This window comes from Oncorhynchus mykiss, chromosome 4, assembly GCF_013265735.2.
Source record: "Oncorhynchus mykiss isolate Arlee chromosome 4, USDA_OmykA_1.1, whole genome shotgun sequence".
Taxonomy (NCBI): Eukaryota; Metazoa; Chordata; class Actinopteri; order Salmoniformes; family Salmonidae; genus Oncorhynchus; species Oncorhynchus mykiss.
Genome location: NC_048568.1, coordinates 29,941,959 through 29,966,115, shown reverse-complemented (window position 1 = coordinate 29,966,115; position 24,157 = coordinate 29,941,959). Strand labels below are relative to the sequence as shown.

At 43.2% G+C, this 24,157-nt stretch overlaps 3 protein-coding genes across 6 annotated transcripts; 1 reads left to right on the top strand and 2 right to left on the bottom strand.

Annotated features, from left to right (window-relative positions):
* Positions 1–472: 472 nt before the first annotated feature.
* fkbp3 (FKBP prolyl isomerase 3) lies at positions 473–6,486 on the top strand. 3 transcript variants are annotated; one of them, XM_021600896.2, is made up of 7 exons: positions 473–805; positions 3,960–4,061; positions 4,179–4,277; positions 4,456–4,591; positions 4,780–4,847; positions 5,018–5,115; positions 5,415–6,486. In XM_021600896.2, exons 1-7 carry the CDS (start codon positions 704–706, stop codon positions 5,467–5,469), a joined length of 660 nt encoding a protein of 219 aa, XP_021456571.2. In that variant the 5' UTR covers positions 473–703; the 3' UTR covers positions 5,470–6,486. The 3 variants fall into 3 exon arrangements, with proteins under 3 accessions (XP_021456571.2, XP_021456570.1, XP_036831977.1); XM_021600895.2 differs by lacking the exon at positions 473–805 and adding an exon at positions 3,305–3,510; XM_036976082.1 differs by lacking the exon at positions 473–805 and adding an exon at positions 3,576–3,594.
* A 2,071-nt stretch (positions 6,487–8,557) lies between these two features.
* LOC110522472 (ubiquitin-like protein FUBI) lies at positions 8,558–13,655 on the bottom strand. Its single transcript, XM_021600897.2, has 5 exons — positions 13,548–13,655; positions 12,894–12,975; positions 12,568–12,712; positions 8,932–8,987; positions 8,558–8,766 (listed from the first exon to the last, which is right to left on the bottom strand). The coding sequence occupies exons 2-5, from the start codon at positions 12,966–12,968 to the stop codon at positions 8,641–8,643; spliced, it is 402 nt and encodes a 133-aa protein (XP_021456572.1). The 5' UTR covers positions 12,969–12,975; positions 13,548–13,655; the 3' UTR covers positions 8,558–8,640.
* Positions 13,656–13,988: 333 nt separating this feature from the next.
* Positions 13,989–23,940, bottom strand: LOC110522470 (pre-mRNA-processing factor 39). 2 transcript variants are annotated; one of them, XM_036976080.1, is made up of 16 exons: positions 23,757–23,940; positions 22,622–22,755; positions 22,341–22,409; positions 21,843–22,211; positions 21,218–21,343; positions 20,879–20,997; positions 20,532–20,699; positions 19,129–19,309; positions 18,487–18,594; positions 18,022–18,186; positions 17,432–17,558; positions 16,942–17,210; positions 16,603–16,787; positions 15,887–15,961; positions 15,607–15,721; positions 13,989–14,558 (listed from the first exon to the last, which is right to left on the bottom strand). In XM_036976080.1, the coding sequence occupies exons 1-16, from the start codon at positions 23,767–23,769 to the stop codon at positions 14,466–14,468; spliced, it is 2,316 nt and encodes a 771-aa protein (XP_036831975.1). In that variant the 5' UTR covers positions 23,770–23,940; the 3' UTR covers positions 13,989–14,465. The 2 variants fall into 2 exon arrangements, with proteins under 2 accessions (XP_036831975.1, XP_021456569.2); XM_021600894.2 differs by having other exon boundaries at positions 21,843–22,409; positions 23,757–23,939.
* Between the last annotated feature and the right edge of the window lie 217 nt (positions 23,941–24,157).

Genomic DNA, 24,157 nt, shown 5'->3' with positions numbered 1-24,157 from the left:
AGACTGAGCTGCTACTGTACCTTTGTAGACCTTATAAACTGCAGAGAGTAGACTTACAACTGATCCAAATGGAATTAAACATTCAAATCACAAGGCTTTTCATTGTTATTCAAATTACATTTTCACTGCAGCCTAGAGTAGAATGTTGTACTCACTTGTAAACAATAATGCAAGTATTCATTGCATGAAGACACAATCAATAGGGGAGCTTTTTGAGGTGGATGTCTCATGTCTTCACTGTTCTTTCATGTGCTGTTCTGGACCTGTTAGTTGTTTAGCACCCCCTAGTGGCAGTTGAATTTAAGCAGCCTATGATTTACCTGCTTGTGTCATGTGACAGGAAGCCGTTTCAGAAGGGAAGCAATGTGTAAGATGTGCAAGTGTGACAGAGTAGTTACAATCCTTCAACATCCTTATTTATAAGCTTTGTATGACGCAATGTCTGAATCACCCCTCATCCCCACTCCAGCTATGCTCTTGACCCAGAAGACTTGCGTCCCCCCTCCTCCACCAGGCAAGTTCGGGGAAGTAGAACTCTACAAGCAAGAGTGGAAGCAGGTACAAAGTCTAGCGGACACCTTTTGGAACAGGTGGGGGAAGGAGTATCTCTGCACGCTGCAGAGCCGACGCAAGTGGCAGGACAAGAGGCCAGATCTTAAAGAAGGGGATGTTGTCTTAATGAAGGACAGAAAATAAATGACCTATGGCCATCGTTGTAATGGCCATCGTTGTAAAGACCCTTCCCAGCCGGGATGGGATGGTGAGGAAAGTCAATGTGAGAATTGTCAAGGAGGCAACTATGAAGGTATTCTCTCTGCCTATTTCCGAAGTGGTTCTCCTTCGTTCTTTGGAAGACCTCAGTGGTCACAGTTAGGTTTATGTGGGATCGTTAAAGACCCCAGGCGGGGAGTGTTCTGGACCTGTTAGTAGTTTAGCACCCCCTAGTGGAAGTTTAAGTTCGGGAGTCTAGAATTTACCTGTTTGTGTCATGGAAGCAGGTTCAGAAGTGAAGCAATGTGTAAGATGTGCAAGTGTGACAGAGTAGTTACAATCCTTCAACAGCCTTTATTAGCTTTGTATGACGCAATGTCTGTGTTATTGTGTTATTAACACAAGATAAATGTAAAATATGAATAATTGATTTAGCTACTTTGCATTAGCTTCAATACTATTTCTCCCTAGGGATACCTATCTGAGTAATATCAAGCATAAGGTTGTGTTCTAGTAACTTTATTTTATATTTGGCTCCAAATTGAGTACTCTTATTCCTTATTTCATACATTTAGTGCAGTTATTGTGGAAGACATTCTGTGCTCTATACTACTGTAACTGAAAACAACATGTATTTTTGTGTTTGTTGCAGTTTCACACTGTGATTCACGTAAACTTCCAAAACGGAACCCTGCTTCCCACGGAGTTATTTGAATGAGTGATTAGCTAACTGGATAGCTGGATAAGGGCTACTGTACATTTAGCGAGTCCAATATATGCGCAATGATGCACCTGGCCTCTCCGCTGCATATCAGCAATTCCTATTTGTTTTTGTGGATTCCTATTAAAAACTCATGCAGCTTTGAAAGATTTAATGTGTGGTATGATTGCTAGCCTATTGCAGATCTAGACAAACGATTCACCTACCAATTGTGTTGTCACTAAGAATGGTGGATAGAGGGCAGGATACAAGCTGTGTTCAAATACCCATACTAACATACTACATAATATTAGTTAATTTTAGCATACTGTAAACGAACAGTATGCTTTCATTTGAGCATACTACCGCGGTGACTGTCTACCGTAAATTGATGCTGTTGATATGCAACCTCTAGTTAGCTTGTTAGCGTAACAAATGAATAGCTAGACATTTTACGATTTCGGGTGTGTTGTAAATTCAATCTGGAGTGCCAGAGCACGCAAAACTATGCTCTGGGTGTTCGTAAATCCAGAGTTTTGTCAGATTGGCCATTCCTAAATGCAAAGCGTTTCGCTCTCTGCGTGTTCAGAGTGTAACAGTGTAGCCTCCGTCCCTCTCCTCGCCTCGAACCAGGGACCCTCTGCACACATCGACAGCCACCCTCGAAGGAGGAGGGTTGATCCGAGCGTTCTGGCCTCACAACGGTCAAGCCAACTGGCTAAAGTTGGCTAACTATTTCCAGACATAAATTAGAGAACACCTCACTCTGACAATTTTACTCGCCCTATCAGAGCTGGTTAGGCAGTTGTCATGTTATCCAGAGCGTTAGTGACTGTAACTGTACAGCTGGCAACAATTTAATGACGTTTTTTTAATTAATTTTTTTACGGACGTTCACATATTCAACGGGTGTTGAGCGTTCGTAAATCCATCAATTATTCTGCGCTCTGGCAAACAGACGAGAGTGCTCTGAAATCGGAGTCCATTGAGAACTCACAACCACTACACCACTTAGCTAAGAATGACGTGAATAATTATGAAAATAAATGTTGGGTAATTAGTTATATTATAGTTACGTTACTGCCTGGCAAGTTCCTTGTATTAGTAGCCAACTAACAAAAATACTACTGTAGTTCTATGCAGTTCGTAAGGATAGTGTAGCTAACAAATTGTCAGCCAACATAACTTATTTGAAATGTCATAACTTTATTACATTGCTCAACATTTGTCATAATTAGTTAAAGCAATATTTTACGCCGTTTACTTCAAATCTGAAAACGTGAAGCCACGCCCATTTTCTGCAGAATTTCATTTATGGGCCCTAAAAGCACGGAAATCGTGTCCACTGCTTTTATACTTCGGAATTTGGCGATTTAGTACGACATTCTGGAACTTTTGGCATACTAACTCTATCCATACTATGACCAATACGCATACCACATACTCAATTTACGTCGAGTGGAAAAACATAGTAAGAGAAGTACCAAAACACTGATATAAGGGAGGCACAATGGCAAGCAGATGAGGAAATTTGGCTAGGGTGGAAGAAATTAGAAATTTCTTTAAAAATGGAAGGTAAATCAGGAGGAGGCCAGATCTGGTGGGACCATTCTAGTAGATTTAGAGGGCAGATAGACATGTGAACGACAGGCACATCTCTAATATAAAGTGTATATTTCTCAAAGTTACCGGGATGTCGTTACCAGTACACTCGTAACAACCTAAGTATTACGAAACTTATATTCGATCAAATAAGCCACACCTAGCAAATAAGTCATTAAATTTTTTTGTTAAACCAAATTCGACACTGTCATTGACCTCCATACAATAACTTCTCACTTGATGAGAGAAAAAACGCCACCTGTTGGAGAAGATTGATTTTGGGCCCAGCTCTCCCCTTCCTCTCTGACCAAGGCAAGGAAAAACGGTAAAGGCATCGCGCCTCCCCAATCCTTACATAGCGGAGGTGAAAGTTCAGCAGTGCGCCTTGTAAAATGGCGGCTGAATTGACCAGAGAGTGGAGCGATGAACAGCTAAAAAGTGATGATCTACCCAAAAAAGACATTATTAAGTTCATTCAGGACAATGCTGCCCATTCGGTATGTTTTATGTTTCATCCATCCATCCATTGGTGTGACAGCGCTCACTGAAATGCCATTGCTTACTTTTAGAGCGCACGCATGGTGAGATCAGTTTACCTCCGCATTGGCGAACCGCTTCCAATTTAGCTTGACGCTAGCTTGTTAGCCTAGCATGTAGTAGTTCAGCGTTGTATGCAGGTCTTTACTAGCTAGTATCATTCATTGTGCTTATCATGCCGTGTCAAGTTCACATGGATAAGGCTAAATATTTTAAGTAAAACATGTTCCAGCCTTTGGGCCTATGTGAAGTATATATTTTTGTGGGAACGGGGGGGCAGCTACGCATGAAAGTGTTTGTTGCCAGATTTTGGAAATAATGCAGGTGCACAAAATTACTTAAGTTGTCATTCATTCCGTTCATGGCAAAACTACTACTCTCTTCTGACGTAGTGACTTCTCTCTTCCAGTTTCTTGCAGAACACAAGCTGATGGGAAATATCAAGAATGTTGCAAAAACGGCAAAGAAGGAGCAACTAATTATTGCATACAACGATTTGTTTGAGAGCAAGGTAGGGTGGACCACGTGAATGGATTCAATGTGATATCTATTTTCAGAAGCAAATGACACAAGGTTTCAAATTTAAATAATGAATACCTGTAATGTATTTTGTTTGTCCAACCAACAGAGATTTTTAGGTTCAGAACCCATTGAAGATGTGACGGAGCATGTGAAAAATGTGAAGATCGACGACAAGCCAAAAGAAGTTGTGGAAGTCGTTGATGAGGTATGTACACAACCCGTGTTTGAAAAACGTATGAATAAGCACTTTCCACTGAAATAAGCATCAGGATAAAAGTCCTGTATTTTGCATTTAAGTTTAACAAGTACAATTTACTGCTCCACTATATTCAGTTTGTCAGAATTGTACTCTCTAATGGTCACTTATGTATTGCAATTCCCAGGGTCCTCCTAAGTTCTTCAAGTCTGTGCTGAAGAAAGGTGACAAGACTAACTTCCCTAAGAAGGGAGACAATGTGAGCTGTTGGTACACTGGCTCCCTGGAGGATGGCACAGTGTTTGACACCAACATCCCTGCAAGTATGTTTTCTTCTCATACTTCTGTCGCACTCACTCAAACGCATGCATTCTCTCTTACTATCTGATACACAACTTCGTCCTCTTGGTCTCTCTCACACACGTATTGTCACTGTCACTTTATCTCAATTACCTTTCTCTCAGTAATACCAATAGTGATTCTACTGTTTCCTCTGTCCTCCCTTCTGCAGCTGCCAGAAAGAAGAAACAGAGCAAGCCACTTAGCTTCAAAGTTGGCCTGGGCCGGGTCATCAAAGGGGTAAGACGTAGAGATACTGTATTATACTAGTAACATATTGATTTATATGGCTAATGGTGCTCTTTCATCAATTTAGCAATAATTCTGATTTCCTTGTGGGTTTTGAAGAATCCAAGTTAAATGAAAAGTAACAGTTTTCACTGTCTCATGAGAAATGGTTGTTTCCACAGTGGGATGAAGGTATCTTAACGATGAGCAAAGGCGAGACAGCCAAACTGGAGATTGAACCAGAATGGGCCTACGGGAAGAAAGGACTTCCTGATTCAAAGTATCCTTTACATTTTAACATCATGTGAACCATGAGCTAATTTTTAATTAGGAGATGGCAGAAAGTGACCCCTCTTGGCTTTAATGGTATGTTTTACACCACCAATGGTGGTCAGGAAGATTGCCAATCCTCAGCATAGTCGTCTCCTGTACAATGGCTCTAGCATAGCCTTGTTGGTACTCATTGAATTTGAGCCAGATTTATAACTACTTACTCTTAGTTGTAACAGTTGAATGTCTCTCATTGAATCGATATGCAAACGTTTCCTGTGTGCTTCCCTTTAACTCTCCCACCACCAGAATCCCACCAAACGCAAAGCTGATCTTCGAGGTCGAGCTGGTGGCCGTCGATTAATGGCAGAATCCTACCCAGCATGCCCTTCTCTCCGTGGACGGGGAAAACATGGTAGTCACTAGATGGCTATGCTCGAAAGGACAGAAGTGGTTGTAACCTTGTCAGAACATTGAAGGAGTCTGTGATATGTCTTAATTTACATTTAATGGGATGCTTTGGGATTTTGGCAATAAGGCCATTTATCTACTTCCCCAGAGTCAGATTAACTTTTGGATACTTTTTTTGTTTTTGTCAGTATGAAGGAAGTTAAATATAGCAGTGGCTCGAGAAACTAACTAGTTTTGGCACGATGACTGGAATTCTATGGGCATCTACTAGAATGTGTTTAACACTAGTTAGCATTGGCTCATGAAACTACATAACTTTCATTTATTTTATTTATTTTTTATTTCACCTTTATTTAACCAGGTAGGCTAGTTGAGAACAAGTTCTCATTTGCAACTGCGACCTGGCCAAGATAAAGCAAAGCAGTTCGACACAACAGCGTTAGACATGGCATAAACAAACATTCAATCAATAATACAGTAGAAAAATCTATATACAGCATCTGCAAATGAGGTAGGATAAGAGGTAAGGCAATAAATAGGCCATGGTGGCAAAGTAATTACAATATAGCAATTAAACACTGGAATGGTAGGATGACTGGACACTGAGTCATAAAAGTGGTATCCACCAGTTCATCTGATTCATTGCCAGAATCCCAAAGTAACCCTTCTTAAGGTTAGTCTGGTTGTTTTGTCTTTTTCTGCTTAAGTCAAGTCCTTTTATCATTGTTTTGGCATATTGTCTGAAGCAGGAACAGACCAGGGTTATTTGTGGTGAGTTAAGAAGGTGCCATGCTTCTGTCCTTTCCAGCATGGCAAGATAGTGATGACCGGACAACACTGTACAGATGGGGCATCCTGCCTGACAGTTACACACCGCAGATGAAAGCCTTCCTGTTTATTCTTGTTCTTTTGCATGCATGTCCTTTTTTAAAGATTAATAAACCAATTTTGGAGACTAAATTGACACGTACATCAGGTCTTGTTTATTGGGTGCTTTCAGTGTTTGAATGGTCCAGAAAACTGGGCAGTAGTGAATGGTTTGGAAGTAAGTTCCTGCTCTTGAAATCAGACATGCATGTCTGTTCTAATCAGAACCAGTCCTCCCAGCCATCTAAAAGGGGTTCTAAACACCCACCTGAAGGTGTGTAGTACAACACAAACTGCACCGGTTGTGTTGAACCAGCCCAGTTCATGTGTACTTAAACTTTAGACAGCTGTCAGAACTCTTAATATATGGTGTTGGTATTACCAGTTTTGACCACATCCCTTATTCATTTCCAAACGCCATTAGACAACCTTTAAGTCAGTTCCACTTCCATTTCTTTCCCCTCAAATCAAGGACCAACTTAGTACAAAATGGCTGCATTTAGACCGGCAGACCAATTCTGACATTTTGTTCCACCAATTGGTCTACCAGGGTAGCCTAGTGGTTAGTGTTGGACTAGTAACCGGAAGGTTGCGAGTTCAAACCCCCGAGCTGACAAGGTACAAATCTGTCGTTCTGCCCCTGAACAGGCAGTTAACCCACTGTTCCCAGGCCGTCATTGAAAATAAGAATTTGTTCTTAACTGACTTGCCTGGTTAAATAAAGGTAAAAATAAAATAAAAAATTCACCAATCACAGATATTTTTCAGAGCTGATCTACATTGGTCAAAATACCAGTTAGTGAAAACATGAATTGGGCTGCCTGTCAACGCACCCGAGGTGAGTGCCATTATCGGATAGTCGAATAAAAAAACATGAGCTGGCACACACCCAGATAATTATTTGATGTAGAGGTGCTGACTAACGGCGAATAAGCTATAAAAAAAAATAGTCGCTCACTCCATAAACTCCCATTTATTGGGTAAATCAATGTTTCGGCATCACTGCCTTCTTCAGGGAAATGTCATGAATGCTTGAACCAGGTTATGTAGACAACAGTACAACCAATGATAATAGTGAGGGGTGCGTCATAAAGTTAATTAGAATGAATTGAGTGAAACTGTTCCCCGAACACAGAGAAAATGAAAGCAATCCTGAAAAAGCACTGGCATATTCTGCAATCAGACAAAAAAAAAATCGCACACCTCTTCAAGGAACCCCCACTGCTGGTCTATAAGTGTGGTCGCAATATTGGACATAGCTTGGTGAGATCTGACATGCCCCCTGAGCCACTCTTGAAACCCATTCCAACCGGAAATTACAAATTTGGCTCATGCGCAGTGCAATAGCACTATAAAAACATCCTTCTTCAGACACCCACATACAGGTCGTTGTTGTGGGTTCATGTGGGAAAGCCTACGTAGGACAAACAAAAATACAATTTAAAAAACGCATAGCTGAACACCGCAGCTCAATCAGGTGTAAGTACATTGACTATCCAGTAGCAGCTCACTTTGTTAAAGCTAACCATCCAATCTCCTCCCTCAAATACACAGGCATTGAGCATGTGGTTTAAATATTGACTTTGATCCCAGGCCCTTATGAACAAGTATTATACATTATATTCTTTCTACAGCTTATCAGTGTACATCCAATATGTTCACCCTGTTACACAGGGTACATAGTTTAACCTGAGAAATATGAAACAAATGTGAAATTGAATTAAACAATGGTGACGCTAATATTATGTACAATATTCAATGTTTCCACATAACCTAATATATTCAACACGCCATAAACTATTGTTTAACAGCTTCACTCATTAATAATTAACTTAATGACACACCCCACTATTGTCATTGGTTGCACAAATTGTCTACATTGTATTCAAGACATTACCTTGAAGAAGGCAGTGATGCTGACACATTGGTCAGCATCACTGCTGGTGATTGACCCAATAAATCACTGGGAATTTATATATGGAGTGTGTGACTATTTATAGCCATTATCAGGTAGAACAGAAAACCAGCAGAACTGCAGGCTCAGATTCAAAAACCCCTGAACAAGAAAGTATCAAATAATTTGTCAATATGTTGTCCAAACAATAGTTTCTAATAGGCATTTTAATAATATAATTTACTTATCTCAAATTCAGAAACACCCAAGACATGAGATCTTTATTTAGTCCAAGGCAAATCTTTATTCTGTACAGGAGGAAAACCTTTCAGCGTTCTCTTGAAGGGGGGGAGGGGGGGGTTCTTAGGAGTTGGCGTTGGGGCCCTTCTTCTTGCCGAAGGTGGGCACAACATTGACGAAGCGCCTGTTGTACTGGATGCGACGCTTGGCACGACCAGTCTTCTTCTTCTTCTTCTCCTGCTTGTCAACCTGGAGTGATAGAGGGACAGTGCTATGTTTCATACTATGCAGAAATACATTATTTAGCAGACACTAATCCAGGCACTATAAAGAGTTTGAAACAACTGCCACAAAACCAACTACCATAGTGTCATAAAGAGTATGTTTAAAAAATATCAGAAAGTATCTGCTGACCTTGGGTGTCTGTCCCCGCACTTTACCGGCACGGGCCAGGGAGCCGTGGACCTTTCCTGGTGGGGAGAGAAAGCAAAGAGATTATCCCAAGTGAACATACAGCAATGGAAATGACAATAAGAGACCTCGACAGAGCATTCATTAGTTAACTGCTGATCTTGAATGGAGTTGCACAGTGCATTCAGAAATTACAGTGCCTTGCGAAAGTATTCGGCCCCCTTGAACTTTGCGACCTTTTGCCACATTTAAGGCTTCAAACAAAGATATAAAACTGTATTTTTTTGTGAAGAATCAACAACAAGTGGGACACAATCATGAAGTGGAATGACATTTATTGGATATTTCTAACTTTTTTAACAAATCAAAAACTGAAAAATTGGGCGTGCAAAATTATTCAGCCCCTTTACTTTCAGTGCAGCAAACTCTCTCCAGAAGTTCAGTGAGGATCTCTGAATGATCCAATGTTGACCTAAATGACTAATGATGATAAATACAATCCACCTGTGTGTAATCAAGTCTCCGTATAAATGCACCTGCACTGTGATAGTCTCAGAGGTCCGTTAAAAGCGCAGAGAGCATCATGAAGAACAAGGAACACACCAGGCAGGTCCGAGATACTGTTGTGAAGAAGTTTAAAGCCGGATTTGGATACAAAAAGATTTCCCAAGCTTTAAACATCAAGGAGCACTGTGCAAGCGATAATATTGAAATGGAAGGAGTATCAGACCACTGCAAATCTACCAAGACCTGGCCGTCCCTCTAAACTTTCAGCTCATACAAGGAGAAGACTGATCAGAGGTGCAGCCAAGAGGCCCATGATCACTCTGGATGAACTGCAGAGATCTACAGCTGAGGTGGGAGACTCTGTCCATAGGGCAACAATCAGTCGTATATTGCACAAATCTGGCCTTTATGGAAGAGTGGCAAGAAGAAAGCCATTTCTTAAAGATATCCATAAAAAGTGTTGTTTAAAGTTTGCCACAAGCCACCTGGGAGACACACCAAACATGTGGAAGAAGGTGCTCTGGTCAGATGAAACCAAAATCGAACTTTTTGGCAACAATGCAAAATGTTATGTTTGGCGTAAAAGCAACACAGCTCATTACCCTGAACACACCATCCCCACTGTCAAACATGGTGGTGGCAGCATCATGGTTTGGGCCTGCTTTTCTTCAGCAGGGACAGGGAAGATGGTTATAATTGATGGGAAGATGGATGGAGCCAAATACAGGACCATTCTGGAAGAAAACCTGATGGAGTCTGCAAAAGACCTGAGACTGGGACGGAGATTTGTCTTCCAACAAGACAATGATCCAAAACATAAAGCAAAATCTACAATGGAATGGTTCAAAAATAAACATATCCAGGTGTTAGAATGGCCAAGTCAAAGTCCAGACCTGAATCCAATCGAGAATCTGTGGAAAGAACTGAAAACTGCTGTTCACAAATGCTCTCCATCCAACCTCACTGAGCTCGAGCTGTTTTGCAAGGAGGAATGGGAAAACTCTCGATGTGCAAAACTGATAGAGACATACCCCAAGCGACTTACAGCTGTAATCGCAGCAAAAGGTGGCGCTACAAAGTATTAACTTAAGGGGGCTGAATAATTTTGCACGCCCAATTTTTCAGTTTTTGATTTGTTAAAAAAGTTAGAAATATCCAATAAATGTCATTCCACTTCATGATTGTGTCCCACTTGTTGTTGATTCTTCACAAAAAAATACAGTTTTATATCTTTATGTTTGAAGTCTGAAATGTGGCAAAAGGTCGCAAAGTTCAAGGGGGCCGAATACTTTCGCAAGGCACTGTATTTAGACCCCTTGACTTTTCCACATTGTTACATTGCAGCCTTATTCTAAAATGTATAAATCCCCCCCCCACATCAAATCTACACACAATACCCCATAATGACAAAGCAAAAACAGGTTTTCAGAAATGTTTGCCAATGTATTAAAAATAAAACCAATTTAATATTACATTTACTTAAGTATTCAGACCCTTTACTCAGTACTTTGTTGAAGCAACTTTGGCAGCGATTACAGCCTCGATTCTTCTTGGGTATGACGATACAAGCTTGGCACACCTGTATTTCGGGAGTTTCTCCCATTCTTCTCTGCAGATCCTCTCAAGAACTGTCAGGTTGGATGGGAAGCGTCGCTGCACAGCTATTTTCAGGTCTCTCCAGAGATGTTCGGTCGGGTTCAAGTCCGGGCTCTGTCTGGGCCCCTCAAGGACATTCAGAGACTTGTCCTGAAGCCACTCCTGCGTTGTCTTGGCTGTGTGCTTAGGGTCATTGTCCTGTTGGAAGGTGAACCTTTGTCCCAGTCTGAGGTCCTGAGTGCTCTGGAACAGGTTTTCATCAAGGATCTCTCTGCACTTCACTCTGTCCATCTTTCCCTCAATCCTGACTAGTCTTCCAGTCCCTGCCGCTGAAAAACATCTCCTTAGCATGATGCTGCCACCACCATGCTTCACCGTAGGTATGGTGCCAGGTTTCCTCCAGACGTGACGCTTGGCATTCAGACCAAAGAGTTAAATCTTGGTGTCATCAGACCAGCTAATATTGTTTCTCATGGTGAGTCCTTAGGTGCCTTTTGGCAAACTCCAAGCAGGCTGTCCTTTGCTAAGGAGTGGCTTCTGCCTGGCCACTCTACCATAAAGACGTGATTGGTGGAGTGTTGCAGAGATGGTTGTCCTTCTGGAAGATTCTCCCATCTCCACAGAGTAACTCTGGAGCTTTGTCAGAGTGACCATCAGGTTCTTGGTCAGCTCCCTGACCAACACCCTTCTCCCCCGAATGCTCAGTTTGGCCGGGCGGGCAGCTCTAGGAAGAGTCTTGGTGATTCCAAACTTTTTCCATTTAAGAATGATGGAGACCACTGTGTTCTTGGGTACCTTCAATGCTGCAGAAATGTTTCAGTACCCTTCCCCAGACACAATCCTGTCTTAGATTCCTTTGACCTCATGGCTTGGTTTTTGCTCTGACATGCACTGTCAACTGTGGGACTTTATTTTGACCGGTGTGTGCCTTTCCAAATCAATTGAATTTATCACAGGTGCACTCCAATCAAGTTGTAGAAACATCTCAAGGATGATCAATGGAAACAGGATGCGCCTGTGCCCAATTTCAAGTATCATAGCAAAGTGTCTGTATACTTATGTAAAGTAGACATGTTTTTATTATTTAAAAATGTCTAAACTAGTTTTTGCTCTGTCATTATAGGGTACTGTGTGTAGATAGAGGAAAAATGTATTTAATCCATTTCAGAATAAGGCTGTGACATAACAAAATATGAAAAAGGTCAAGGGTTCCAACCCTATTTCTTTCAAAAATCCAATCCTCTCATAGCTGTGATTTTATTCAATGGAGGAAGGATACATTTTCAAAGTATTCAAATCAGGACACATATTGAGATCATGTACAGGACCTCATAAACCATTGTAGCAAGCTGTATTTGGTTCTCCATCATTTTAGTCTTATCCAAAGCCACTTACAAGAGCAATTGGGGCTACGTGCCTTGCTCAAGGGCACATCGGCAGATTTCACTTAGACAGCTTAGGGATTTGAACCAGCAACCTTATGGTTACTGGCCCAGTGCTCTTAACCACTAGGATACCTGCTGCCCGAGTACTGACCTCCCAGAAGTCGGCCAGCCACTTCCAAGGTGCAGTACTCAGAGATGCCACAGTCCACCAGAGAGGAAGAGTCCTCCAAGGGGGAACTGTCCAGCAATAGTACCTGGTCCTCCACTAGGAGACCCTCCAGAGTCTGGACATGGAGCTGAAACAACCCAACAGACACACTTACTTACTGGTTTGCTCCAGACATGGATACATCCAAACAATTTACATGCATGTGACAAATCCAGACAATGTAACAAGACCAGGTGGAAATGTAGACTCAAGACAGTACACCAATTACAACACAATGATCATTGCTTTATCCAAGCTTAGCCTCTCACCTTTATTTCTCTGACGGTCTCCTGTCCGGTCACCTCAAGGGTGTGAGTGTTCTGGGCACGCAAGAAGAGCTGCATCTTGATGCTGTGGATAGGAAGAGATGGTTCGTTAGCTTTTAGTATGAGAAGTTGGCAGCAAACTGGGTGTCATTGGTCCACATGTGACTTGAATCCGCTCTAAAAAAGCAACTACGACTGCGCTAGGGATGACTGCGCATTGATATATTGTCTGCCTACGTGGCACATCTGTTAAGATATCAATAGAAATAGGCAATTTAGGAACCAATAACTACCACTTCACTGCAAAGACAGAGCATAGCTGTAAGGTTTGGAAGTTGACGAGCTAGCTAAAGTTGCATTTAGACATACCTAGGCAGGCAATATATTTGCAAATCAGCAACACGAGGATGTATTATAGTTACGACCTTAACGAATAGCTACGCATCCATGGTCGTTTGATTAGCTAGTCAACCACATAACTAAACTTGCTAGCCACATGGTGCACGCGGTTCCGGAAAAACGATATGATTTGCTAAATAGAAGGCAATATAATAAATAATTATTCGTCGTGGATGGTGAAGTACTTATTCCGAGCTTATATATAGTCTCGAATGGGTATAATATGCAATATTTTAAATAAATTTGCACAGGCCTTACCTCGGTTGATGCTAGCCGTTCAACACTATGCAAAAAAAGGGCTTTCGGAGCGTAGGCGGTGCGCATGTGTCAACGTGTGACGTAGATAAGGCTGAGGGCACTACCATTATTATTATTATTTTTTTAAAGCCTATGGAATCGTATTCATGAATAAAATAGACTTTCCTATGATTTTGTATACAAATATCATTGTAAATGTTTGCCTGTCATACAGAAACATGTCATATGATACATCCTGCTGTTTCAACTGCTGGATGTAGACAGTAAACAGAATCAGCTTTTTAGCTCTGGGCCACACCTTATACCGCGCCATGAGTATCTACATGATTGGTTACATATGAACTCTTCAATATGTTCCCGTTTGGTTTAATTTAGACGCAATTGCGGTGACGTTAATATCGTACAAATATGGGTTAATTCAGGGAATAACAAAACATGAAATATGATATTCATCTCTTTATTATGAAATAAACAAACATTTCCATTCATTTCTGTTTTTGTCCCAGGAAACAAAAACCTTCATCTTAAAAATCTCACATTTTAGGAAAGCAGAGAAGAGGCTCAGGGAGGAGCATAGCTGGTACCACTACCTCCATACAAATATATAATCTGTATCAAACATAACTAGATTCCCCCCACTGAGATATCGAAGAGGAACCAAATTATGCAGTCAATCAAAAAATTGAAAACATCGTTGCTTTTTTCAACTGAGAAAATGAAGTCCGCATCAACACATGTGCAAGCAACACAAAAAGCAGCCGGCCAATGAATGAATGACAATGGTGATGACAGTAAATGTGCCAATCTAATGGCCAATTGAAACAAATTACGTCACACAGGAGGCGGGGCTAGCTGAGATGAGCAATTGGGCTGGGTAGAAAGATGCTTCCTCTCATCTCCCTTTCGGTCTGCAAGACCTTATGTGGGTGGAGGGGGGTAGTACTGGTTATACTGCTGGGAATACTGGTTGTACTGTCCCCAGGAGTTCTGTCCCCAGTTGTTGTACTGTTGCTGTAGAAGGAAAGCAAAAGACAGACAGGATTAGTTGGCATTCCTTCAAATAATTTGAAACATCTCATTCTAGCGTTAGGTGATGAAGAGAATAGTGCAACACTATCACACTCCCATTTTTTACTCATTGAGAAGCAATTTTGCCTCGAGTCTTGTGTCAGACAGTATGACTTTTGTCACCTAGGCATAGTATGGTGAAAATACTCAGAGGCCCGTTAATTAGATCCACCCATCTAGTACCAGGTCAGCCCCACTCCAGAACAGTCTGAATTCTACAAGGTGTGGCATTCAAACGTTGGTATCAAGTGACCAAACATGTGCCAGGAAAACATTCCCCACACTGTTACACCAACAGCCTATACTGTTGACACCAGGCAGGATGGTGCCATGGACTCCTTCTGCTTAAGCCAAATCCTGACTCTGCCGTCAAACTGACCCAACAGGAACCGGGATTCATCGGACGAGGCAATGGTTTTCCATTCCTCAAATGTCCTTGTTTTTAGCTGATAGGAGTGGAACCCGGTGGGGACGTCTGCTTGCTGCAATTGCCCATCCGTGACGAGGATCGACGAGTTGTGCGTTCCGAGATGCCGTTCTGCACACCGCTGTTGTACTGCTCCGTTATTTGCCTGTTTGTGGCCTGCCTGCTAGCTTGCACGATTCATGCCTTTCTCCTTCGACCTCACTTATCAACAAGCTGTTTTCTCCCACAGGACAGCTGCTGATGGGAAGGTTTTCACAGGAAACCCTAGACACGTGTGTGAAAAGCCCAGGAGGCCGGCCCTTTTCGGATTTACTGGAACAGGTGTGCTTGGCACTGACAATCATACCACGCTCAGTTGCTTAGGTCACTCGTTTTGCCCATTTAAAATCAAACAGTAACTGAATGCCTTGATGCCCGTCTACCTGCTTTATATAGCAAGCCATGGCCACATGACTGTCTGCCAGAACGAACCATTTTCATGAATGGGGTGGTGTACCTAATAAACTGGGTATATCGCTCACTGCAACATTAATTGGGTGTAAAACAGTAGGTCATAGGACTCACCTGGTACCAGTTGTAGTTGTAGGCAGAGTTGTTACCCTGCACATCTCCCTGCATCATGTGCCCTGAGCCTGAGTGCTCGTCTGTACGCTGTCTCTTCGATTCGGTTTCCTGTGAGCTGCAGGGACACAAAGGAACAGGTTCAGGTCAATCAAGAGCACCCAAATAACCAAGTCAAGCATGGTGATTCACAACCTGCTATGAAGTGTCCTACCAATCCTATTGATTTGTACTCAATGACGTCAATGTTAAGCTGAGGGAAGTAAACAAACTGAAATCTTACCCATTCTCCGCTTTCCTCTTTGCCGACTCGTTTTCTTTCAGAAGCTTCTGGTGTTCATCGTACGCAGTCACTAACCTGTGAGGGTTAAAAATAATACATGGTTGAGATTAAAATGACTCACTATGCAGAAATCGCTCTGCCATTTCCTGGTTGCAAGAATTCTAATTCACCTAATTTCAGTTTGTGACAAAACAAGTAGTGTAGACTAGGGGTTTCAAACTCATTCCATGATGGCCTAGTGTCTGCTGGTTTTTGTTTTTTCCCTTTCAATTAAGACCTAGACAACCAGGTGAAGGTAGTTCCTTACTAATTAGTGATTTTAATTCATCAATTAAGTACAAGGGAGGAGCGAAAACCCGCAGACACTACCCTCCGTGGAATGAGTGGCGCGTGGCGTAGAGAATCATTGCACTATCCAAAACCACTGTGAAATATCTTTTCCATAACCAAAAATAAAGTTTTCAGCTGGTGTACTAAACCGAAAGTAACACGACACAAAAACGACACAAGTGCAACAGATCTACCGCTTCTTAAACTTGCTTTCAATGAGAATGACAGATCTATAAATCACAGATCAATGTGAATTTGGTTGGGTCGCCCAGAAAAGTGCATATTGTAGCTCCAAGTGGAAAGGGAAGTCTTTCAGACTAATTTGAACACTAGTCATGAAACATTCATTCATTGTATTTGAAAGTAGGTACTGCAGGTGAACTGACTTGTTGATGTCGCTGCCAAAGTCCTGGAGGAACTCAACCTTGCGCTGAGAGAAGGTGAGACGGGAGTCGAGGGGCAGCGGGCTGCTCAGTGCACGGTCGAAGCAGGCCAAGATGTCCGCTTCGTTCTGCTGCACATCCCCACTGTACTCCAATTCCAGCAGGTTCAGATACAGTTTAGCACTGGCCTGGGAGAGGCGCAAACACAAAGCAGATTAATGATGAACTCAAATGGTTTCTCCAAATCAAACTCCCTTTGGCACCATGCGTCTCAATAACACATCTCAATATCAAGATCCTGTACCAAGTGACTCCATTCCTCATCTAGTTTTGTGCTCTTACCTGGTCCTTTTCTATGGCGTCCAGCAGCACCTTGCGGGCCTTGGCGAGGCTTCTCTGCACCTTCAGCAGCTGCCGGGCCAGCTTCACGGCGTAGAACGACGTCTCACTGGTGTTCTTCCCCGCCGCAATCGCCTCCCTCAGCAGGGCCTCCGCCTCCTCCAGGTTGCCGTGGCGCCGCTCCAGGCTGACCCGCCGCAGACGCACCATAGCTAGGGCTGGTACCGTAGCCTCCAGAGCCTTCAGGATACGGCGCGCCTCCGCTATGTTCCCTGCAAGGAAACAAATGACAGAAACTCAGTTCCACTTCTGGGTTGAATGTTTCTAACTAGTTTTGTAGACTACCAATCCTTTTGAACATGGATTACGTGATTGGCTCAGCCTCATTCGAATGTACCTGTTTGTAAATCACTTCAGACAAGAGCATCTGCTAAAGGTCTAATGACATGTGAATGTGATGGATCTAGAAGAGGGATCTAGAAACACCCCTCACCCTGTTGCTCCTCGAACGCAGCCCACAGCAGGTGAATGTTGGGCTTCTTGGTCAGGTGGATGGTACACGCCTTCTTGTACACATGTCTTACTCCATCAATGCTGTAGCCTTCTATATATTTTGCATACTTCAGAGAAGCAAGAGAGGAGGGTTGGAGGAATAGGGGGACGGGGTGGATGGAAAGAAGGTGGGAAGAGAAGACGAGGAGGGGGTGGGGACGACAACATTTTAAACACCCATTTCCAGTTTACTCAACCAGTGAATTTCTTCATTGACAAGATCGTGTTTTTAGAAATGTTCTTTGTAAACCCATCAGCACCTTCATGGAACCAATAAGATAAGTTTCTGTAAGGTAGTGGGAGACGGAGAAGATGCAACGTAGTAGTTGGCAAATGCTGGAGTCAAATCTTGTGTGGCAAAGCTGGCCATCCCCTAATACAACAGATACAGTGAGTCACAGATCAACGATACACGCAAAGAAGAGATGTGCAGGACGATTTACTGTTGTCAGGAAGTGATGAAATCGTTGATAGGGGAAGTGCGGGGGGGTTCATTATTTTTGAGGTGTCAACGGTTAAGGGTTGGGTTACCTTTGTCCAGAAGTCCTCGTAAAGAGCACAGGCGATGAGGCAGCGTTCGAACAGAACGACCACACGTTCGGGAGTGCCGTTTTCGATCTCATAGTCCAGGTACTCCTTCCAATTGCTGAGCTGGGTCTTCTCCAGGGCTTTGACATGGAAGTAGGGGCGTTTTATCTACAGGGGGAGAGGAGAAACAGAGCATTCAAAATGGTGCAAGGACAAAAAATAACCACTTTGGAGAATTAGGGATAGTTTACCCCAAAATCAACAGTTGTCCGATATTTTTATACATTCCATCTACTTTGTAGACATCTGGAGTCCTCAATCCCAAATAAACAGGAAAGAGTGGCACCATCCCATTCAATTTCAACCCAGCTTGACAAAGCCCACTTTAGAGGTATGTGAACTATTCCTTTTAGCAACATGAAATATAATTGGATGATATTCTGATCATTAAAAAGTGTCAGTACTCACCCCTTCCTCGAAGGCCCAGCGTTTGCTGACCTCCTGCTCGTTTTGGTTGAACACCTCCTGGCGTGACTCGATCACCTTGTGTCGCATGTTCTCAATCTCCGTCACTCTCTACACAGAACACAAGACACTCAATGTTAACCTTCTCACTTCACTTTAAAACAATCTCGTAACAATCTCATTCTCCACTGATGTGCAAACTGCATGTCCAGCTGCCAAGATTATTTACATCACCATGAGGCCGAGAGAGCCTGAGACTAGCAGGGGCCCTGCCTGTCGAAGGCGAGGGGGCCGACCCAGGGACCGAGGCCCGACCCGGGGCAGGGTATGTACCGTATGCACCCTGCCTGTAGGCCAGCCCTGGTGCTGGGGACTGGAAAGGACGAGGGGTCACTCGACTTGGCCAGCCGGCCCACGATCCATCCATTCCTGACCCACTTTAAGTCGAGTCCCTGACTGGATGAAGCCAACTTGAATCCCCCACGTACTCATTGGCTTGGCTGCTGACGGAAAGACACCTCTTCAAACCTGCACAGATTTGTGTTTCTCTCCAAGGATGATGATGAGGCGAGGGCCTCTTTCCTAACTCTCTGGCATGTTGTGGCATATCAACCCCTCCTCGAGGGTGAGGAGGTGGAGTCGTACCTTTGCAGGATCTGGGAGGTCTTCGGTGCCTGGCGGGAGCTCGTCGGCAGGTGTTGTGTCCTCTCCTTCCCCATTGGCTGCAGCTGCTACGTTGGCTTTGGCTAGCTCCACCCTCAGTTGGACAAACTCCTCCTCTGACAGGAAGTGTTTGGGGTTGTTGTTCTGCACATGCTCTTTGAACCTGCGAAGAGACATTCAATACATCACAAAACTACTACCAGAGAAGTCAAAATCAAATCAAATTGTATTTGTCACATGCTTCTTAAACAGGAGTAGACTAACAGTGAAAGGTTTACTTACTTACGGACTCTTACCAACAATGTAGATAGAAAAATATTAAAAATAACAAGGAATAAATACACAATGAGTAACGATAACTTGGTTATATACACACAGGGTACCAGTAGAGTCAATATGCAGGGGTAGGTCACTGAAGTAGATATATACATATAGGTAGAGGTAAAGTGACTAGGCAACAGGATACATAAACAGTAAAAGCAGAGTATGTGATGAGTCGAAATAGTTAGTGCATAAAGGGTCAATGCAGATGGTCCGGGTAGGCATTTGGATAATTATTTGGCATTCTTATGGCTTGGGGATAGAAGCGGTTCAGAATCCTGCCATGCGGTAACGGAGAGAACAGTCTATGACCTGGGTTTTTTTACAGCCTTCCTCTAACACCGCCTGGTATAGAGGTCCTGGACGGCAGGGAACTCGGCCCCAGTCATGTACTGGGCCGTACGAACTACCCTTTGTAGCACCTTGCCATCGAAAGCTAAGCAGTTGCCATAGCATGCCCGAAAGTGAGTGTGGCTGACAAGTGTACAACTATTGCCAGTGTTAAGTATTTGATTTCTCTTAGCTACCCACTACTCGAGATGTTGACCATAACAGAAATAGAATGAATAGAACGGACATCCCCATTCAAGTCAATGATGGCATAATGGGTGGACTGGCAGCCATTTTGAGAGTACCATTGACAGAAAGTAAAAGGAGGTATACCCTTAAATCTAAGTCAGTACTTTCTGGGATCCTTGGGACCGCCCTATCTATAACATTTAAAAAATGTTAACTTCAATAGGGGGGAGTCACAAGGATGCAGAGTTTGCATAGACCCTTCAATCTGTGCTGTGACTGGTTGAGTCAACTCAACTGACGTTAAAACAAATACAGTCCATGAGCCAGATTAGTTAGCATCATTATACATTTCCATGACAATCCAGCATCAGTAGAGAGCATCCCAAATGACCAGGGAAATTATTGCATCATAATACCAGGCAGCTGTGAGTTTACAAATTGAATTGCCAGGGTTAGTGTCTCCAAGCACTTTGTATTAATTCTATAACCATAACCCTCATGGATGATTTATCAAAACCCATTGTGAATGAGCTGACCCCTCGTACCTCTGGAGGTGCTGTGAGTAGAGCTGGGTGGGGATGCCCAGGATGCGGTCGTAGATGGCCGTGACATTAGCCAGTTTCTCCTGCTCCATCTCCCAGTTGATGTAGGCCTCCCATAGACGGTCAGAGCGGAAGTCTGTCCCTGCTGCCAACACAGCATGCTCATACGCACTGTGAGAAAGAACATAGGACATTGTTAATCATGTAGTCTATGACCTGAAAAGATCATGGAATAAATACAATGTCAAGACATGTCGTTTTGATTGTTGAAGTGTCACCATGCACAAAGCTTTTACAGGAGTGTGTGTTGAGGTGAGTGAGATTCAGTGACGACAAGGATCTTTACTCACGCTCTAATGCGTCCTGGTGTCTCTGGGTCTTCATGGTCAGCGTTGTCCTTGATGAAGGACATGTAGTGAAGCCACAGATCCACACTGAGGGGGATGGCCTGCACACCTCGCCGGTACACCTGGGGACAGGAGACAAAAGGACATTGGTGAATGAGACAGACTGAAAAGCCAATGACTGCCACAGCAAGGACTCAAAAAGTAGAGAGAACAAAGCAGACAGAACAAACTAACCCTGGCAAGTCCTTTCAGATCAACACAGAGGATAGGTGGAGACGTCCATTTACACTATTGACAACATCAGCCCATCTGCGGCAAAAGACATGCTCATTTCACACTTACCTCCTCTGCCACCTGCACATTGCCATGCTTCTTCTCAGTATCAGCAAACTTCTTCCAGTAGCCGTAGCAGTAGGGGTAGTGCAGGAAAAACGCATCAAACGCCTTTCTCACAACACCGAGATGATTCTGAGGAAAACATATCAATTATAACTTGCTTCCTGCCAGACAATTTTTATCAATGTGACTTTAACCAAATCAAGCCACATGTTCATCGAACCACAGGCTCTCCAATGTTGTTCCGGGAGAGCAACTCTCCTGTTGCATCCATGCTATCTGCGATAGGACGTGGTAGGACGTCCCTACCACATTGAAGTTGAAAGGTGAAAGGGTTAGGTAAGGGTTAAAGTTAGGGTTTAGGGTAGGGACATCCCAAGGAGTCCTTGATAACACTGACTACACCAGCTGATTTTTAGAATCGGATGTGATGGATTAAGGTTGGAGAAGAAGAAAAACAGTGGCTCTCCAGGAACAGTGTTGGAGCCCTGATCTAACCCTTTAATCAATCAGGTTTAGTCGCATTGAGATTTTAAAATGTAGTTTTCAATACAGAAGACTATGAGAGCAGATTACACCTATTCACAATACAAGGGTCCACATACAAATTCCAGGACTTCTCCACGCTCACCTCTTGCTCCACATACTGCAGCAGGTAGACCCAACCATTGAAGTCTTCAGGGTTCTCCTCACACCCTTTAGCCAGCTTCTCGTATTCAGCAGGGATGAGGGGCTCTGTGGGGACAGCTGGTTCCTCAGCTGGTACCTCAACAGGTTCCCCCTGCTCTGTCATCTCTTTGGATTCTTCCAGCTCCATGTTAGCTGGGCTTCCATCTTCCGCAACCATTGGTGGCTGGGCTTGGGCTGGATCTTGTTGCTGTTCTACAGCCTCTGACATCTTCTCACCCTGCATTAGAGACTCTGTGGCATCCTCTTGGTTGTTCTGTCCTTCCTTGCTTTCTTCTTCTGACAAAGCTTCCATTTGGTTCTGTTGTTCTACCTGGGGAGAACAAAACTGATCATCTGAATCCTCCTCTTGGAAGAGCTTGGCACTCGCTAGCTGGAAGTGCTGCACTGCTTGTTCAACTGATCCCAGATCAGACTGCTGGTCCTGGTGCTGCTTGATTACCTCCGGTGATGACTGATCTGACTCTGAGTCAGTGTCGTGGATAACTGTGGTGAGGTTGTCAGGGGGAACCTGGTAGAAAGAGAAGTAGACAAAGGGCACTGCTTGAAACGACAACCTTATTCAAAGTTGAAAGCATTGTGGTTTACTCGGACTGCAAGCAAAAAAACATGACATTGGCTATGTGGTGTTTAGAGTAATGATGACAGGACATTGTCTTTGTGGTTACGCTCAGAGACATTTCTCAATTTCCCAGAGCAAACCTGTCTATTTTCACCACTGACCTGGTCCATGGTCCATTCAGCAGGGTGCGCGAGGACAGGCAGGTCTGGGAGGAAGCCATCTCCGTTGCCCTCCATGGCTGGGGAGTCCCCACTCTCAGAGCTGTCTGTGTCCAACATCCCTGTCATGGGCTCGTCTGAGAGATGCAGGTTTGGAAAGGGACACAGGTTGCACATCAATCAACAACACAACATCAAAAAGGGTTGAGGGTAATTATTAACTTTGGCTTACAGTAAAGTGTTTTAGAATCAGGAGTGGGTCCAGACAATATTGACATAACTGGGTTATTGTGGGTTCTTTGGGCATATCTACTAATGCACGAAAAAAATCCTTATCAACCAATAAAATCTGTATGGCTGATACAAATGTGCCCACATATCCAGATATGGCTAGATAGGTAACGTTAAGCTAAATGTATTTATCATACGTGCTTCAGATATTAACCTAAACCATTCAAATCAAACTCAACTGGGATTATTCAAATAACCTTTAGCCAAAAAATCCTCACTCTGACCGCATCTGTTGACTTGTTAAGAGATACACTGAGCAGCGAGTTGTATAGCATGCTAGCTAGCTGACTACAGGTGCGCATGCTGGTGATAGTAGCACGTTATGTATCTAGTTAAACAACATTTAATCCGGTCAATCAACTAGTTAGCTAGTTATTTCAGTAGCTATCTAGTTAGACATTTTTTGCAATAGTTAGCTAGAGCTTTTGGTCATCATTCAAGAACGGCACACAGTTGTAAAATTGGTTTAGCAACTTACTGCAGTCAGCATTTAACTAGCTAGCTACATCGTTGGTCAGTACACACTCAATGACGTTAGCTAGCTAGCGTAGTTAGATGTTTGAATTACCAAACTAGATACACACTCTGTAGGTATCCTCGAAAATAAAACTTTAGTAACGTTACTGCGTGTTGTGATAAAGATTGTAACTAGGGAAAGGCGACAATTTCATTCTAATCCCAAATAATGGTCTTAATGTTGAGGCTTCAACCTTGCCTCGGTTTGGGCCTAGTTAGCTAGCTAGCCAGACCGCGCACGTCCACCATCTTCACGTCGTTACAGCAACCGAACTTGTAAATTCGCAAAATTAAATACAACATTTGCGCAAAGAGGTTTGCGACAACTTACCAGTATCTTCCATGAAAATTAGATGAGACAAATGCGTATTTCATATACTTCAAACTAATCTAACCAACAACATGTAGCCGCGTTTCTACTCTCATTCTCCAGCGACAACTTCGAGGAAAGGCACAGTAGACGCACATGCGTACTGTAGTGTCATGCGGGTGGGTTCACTACAACGTAACCAAGAATGGTATAAACTTGGTTCGAGCCCTGAATGCCGACTGGCTGAAAGCTGTGGTATATTTAAGCAATAAGGCCCGAGGAAGTGTGGTATATGGACAATATACCACTGCTAAGGGCTGTTTTTAAGCACAACGCAACGCGGATTACCTGGACACAGCCCTTAGCCTTGGTATATTGGCCACATACCACAAACCCCCGAGGTGCCTTATTGCTTAAATATA